At 46.0% G+C, this 2887-nt stretch overlaps 1 protein-coding gene and 3 non-coding genes across 4 annotated transcripts; 3 read left to right on the top strand and 1 right to left on the bottom strand.

The window, feature by feature from the left end:
• Positions 1-290: 290 nt before the first annotated feature.
• trnaw-cca lies at positions 291-362 on the top strand. The gene has a single exon. It is a non-coding gene; the product is annotated as a tRNA-Trp (tRNA).
• A 395-nt stretch (positions 363-757) lies between these two features.
• Positions 758-829, bottom strand: trnac-gca. The gene has a single exon. It is a non-coding gene; the product is annotated as a tRNA-Cys (tRNA).
• A 222-nt stretch (positions 830-1051) lies between these two features.
• trnaw-cca lies at positions 1052-1123 on the top strand. Its single transcript has one exon. It is a non-coding gene; the product is annotated as a tRNA-Trp (tRNA).
• A 426-nt stretch (positions 1124-1549) lies between these two features.
• Positions 1550-2887, top strand: LOC121939539 (translation initiation factor IF-2-like). The gene is made up of 5 exons (XM_042482549.1): positions 1550-1600; positions 1682-1740; positions 1818-2051; positions 2180-2775; positions 2862-2887. Exons 1-5 carry the CDS (start codon positions 1575-1577, stop codon positions 2871-2873), a joined length of 927 nt encoding a protein of 308 aa, XP_042338483.1. The 5' UTR covers positions 1550-1574; the 3' UTR covers positions 2874-2887.

Here is a 2887-nt window from a genome sequence, read left to right as displayed (position 1 = left end):
TGCAGTCAAATGCTCTATCACTGAGCTATACCCCCACCAGCAGTAAGAGAATCTGCCACCAAATATGTGTTGAGGAAAAGTTACAGTTAACTGAAACTCGAGAGCTTTTGTTATCGCATGTCATAGCTCCACTCGAGCTCATGGCTATTTAAGAGCATTTACATTAAGGAATCTGTGATCCACCACTGGCTAAACTGTTTACATTGATTACCAACCTATAAAGCCAAACACAGTGATAGTTTTTGCATTAATGTGCCATCCCTTTTAAAGTGCCGTAATAACTATGGACAGACCTTGTGGCGCAATGGTAGCGCGTCTGACTCCAGATCAGAAGGCTGTGTGTTCAAATCACATCAAGGTCAAACAGCTCTCTGTCTAACAATCAGGAGAGCTGATTCTTTGAGGTTTAAGTTTGATTATGCACCTTGCTTAATGCCTGTGTGACAAATGGAGGGTTAAGATGTTTATCCATCTCTGCATGACATTTGAAAAGTGCTCAGTAGGCCCAGTTAATCTATATATAGTGGCACTTTGATTTGCAAGCAGACCAAATACATGTACTGATGACACCGTGGACCTCCACACTGTCTTCTTTCCCTGGACCTGAGGAACATGTGATAATGGTGATGTCTGTCCTCAGTTATGGGATACTTAGCTTTGTAACTGGATGACCCAGGGTGTGTAGCCTAATCACTGTTGATGCATGACTGAACTCCAGTTGAGGATGGAGACTAAAGGTCAGAGGCCACATTAATAGAGGGGGCACCCAGATTTGAACTGGGGACCTCTTGATCTGCAGTCAAATGCTCTACCACTGAGCTATACCCCCACCAAGAGTCAAAGAATCTGCCACCAAATATGTGTTGAGGAAAAGTTGCATGTCATAGCACCACTCGAGCTCATGGCTATTTAAGAGCATTTACATTAAGGAATCTGTGATCCACCACTGGCTAAACTGTTTACATTGATTACCAATCTATAAAGCCAAACACAGTGATAGTTTTTGCATTAATGTGCCATCCCTTTTAAAGTGCCATAATGACTGTAGACAGACCTTGTGGTGCAACGGTAGCGCGTCTGACTCCAGATCAGAAGGCTGTGTGTTCAAATCACACCAAGGTCAAACAGCTCTGTGTCTAACAATCAGGAGAGCTGATTCTTTGAGATTTAAGTTTGATTATGCACCTTGCTGTGAGTCTGTGATCCAAAATTTTCATTGCAAACGACTGGTTCTCTGTTATTGTTGCACGAACAATAAAGAACTTGAAGTTGAATGGATTAATGGCTGCAACACCAAATCAAATGAATCAAACTCATTTCTACATAGTGACATAAATCTGTTTAAATAGCGAGAAAATAAGTAATGCACTACATTAAGCGTCAGCAATAGGAAGCCAGCAACAGTTTGTACCTGGCTCCTGTTGGATAATTGCAGAGTTTTGATCCACCTGCTGAGAGTTGCTCAGCAGCAGCTGTCCATCCTTAACTTGTTAAGCTCTGATTGGTCAGAGCTGATCTCTTGCAGCAGTTAAAACTCTCCACATCTGAAAGGCTCTCCAGTGTCAGCATTCACCATGATGACTGCACGTTTCTTCTCAGGGTGAGTTGCGGGTTTTCTGTGAGTTGATTGGTTACTGGGTAACATTTGTTGATGCTGTTGTCTTGTTTTAAATTGTTTCAGGGCCTCCCTCTTTGCTCTGCTGATTGTGGACATCTGCTGCCTTCCTGTTAATAAGAAAGGTGACTCATCTCCCATTCCAGTAAAACTTTGTGCTTCAGTTAAATTCACATCTGATCTTGTCTTCTCTTGTGTCCAGGCTTCAATCCTGGTGCTGGGTCAAACAGTGGTCCCACTAAAGGCGTAGCACAGCCATCTCATCCGGCTGCACCACAGCCGGGGGCCAGTGTCCCTCAGCCTGCAGCACACAGCGGACCGGCACCGTCTGTTGGGTCTGGTTCTGCTTCTGGACCTTCTTTCTCAGGATACAGGGATGCTTCAGTGGGACCAAACCCTGCTGTCTCTACTGCTGCTCTTCAACCTGCTCCACACAGTAACAATCAATGCTCAGTGTTCTTTACTTGTTGGTGACCTGGTTTAATATTGGGCAACTGATATCTAAACTTGAACAGAAATTCATCATGCATGAAATTCTTGTGTTCTCTACATCCCTATTCCCAGATTTCAAGTGGTTTGTTGCACCTCCCAGTTTCCCTTCTGAGCGTGAGGAAATGCCCACTGCAGTACGCGCCGTTGCTTCCAGTAAACCTCAGCATGTGAGTCCACCACGACCAGTGTACCAGGCTGGAGAGTTGTCCCACTATGAGCACAACTTTGAGCATGGCAACTATGAGGGTGAGACTGAGGAACTTGGCTCACTTCCTCCTCCTCCACCACCTTATGCCATGGATGAAGAGCCTACTCCAGAAGGCTACACCAGTGAACCTCGGCCAGACCCCAACATGGGTGCAGGTTATTGGCTCCCTTATCCTTACGACATGATGTTCCTGACTGGCCAGTATCCTCCAGGCACATACACTCACTCCAGCAGCAGCTACGAGCAGGGCAGAGACCACTGGCAAGACGATCACTATGTGAGATACCACGATCCCTACTCCGGTCCTGCACAGCAGATGGTGATCCCCACTGGTGACTCTGCAGCCCTTGAGAGCTATGAGGATCCCAACACACCTGTGATGGCTGGTTACGGACAAGGTGGCTCCTATGGAGGCTTTGGGCAGCCAGGCCACAGCCAAGCTGTTGGTCACAGCGTGAAGGTATGTTTGTGTAATAGCGCGTTTGCCCAAATTGCTGCCTAGGTCTTGTAACTTGCACTGATGTTGCTCTTTTCCTGTCTTTTCAGGGTGGATACTAAAATGTGGATCCCTA

Source organism: Plectropomus leopardus, unplaced genomic scaffold (genome assembly GCF_008729295.1).
Source record: "Plectropomus leopardus isolate mb unplaced genomic scaffold, YSFRI_Pleo_2.0 unplaced_scaffold5033, whole genome shotgun sequence".
Lineage (NCBI taxonomy): Eukaryota > Metazoa > Chordata > Actinopteri > Perciformes > Serranidae > Plectropomus > Plectropomus leopardus.
This window is presented reverse-complemented; position numbering and strand designations above follow the sequence as displayed.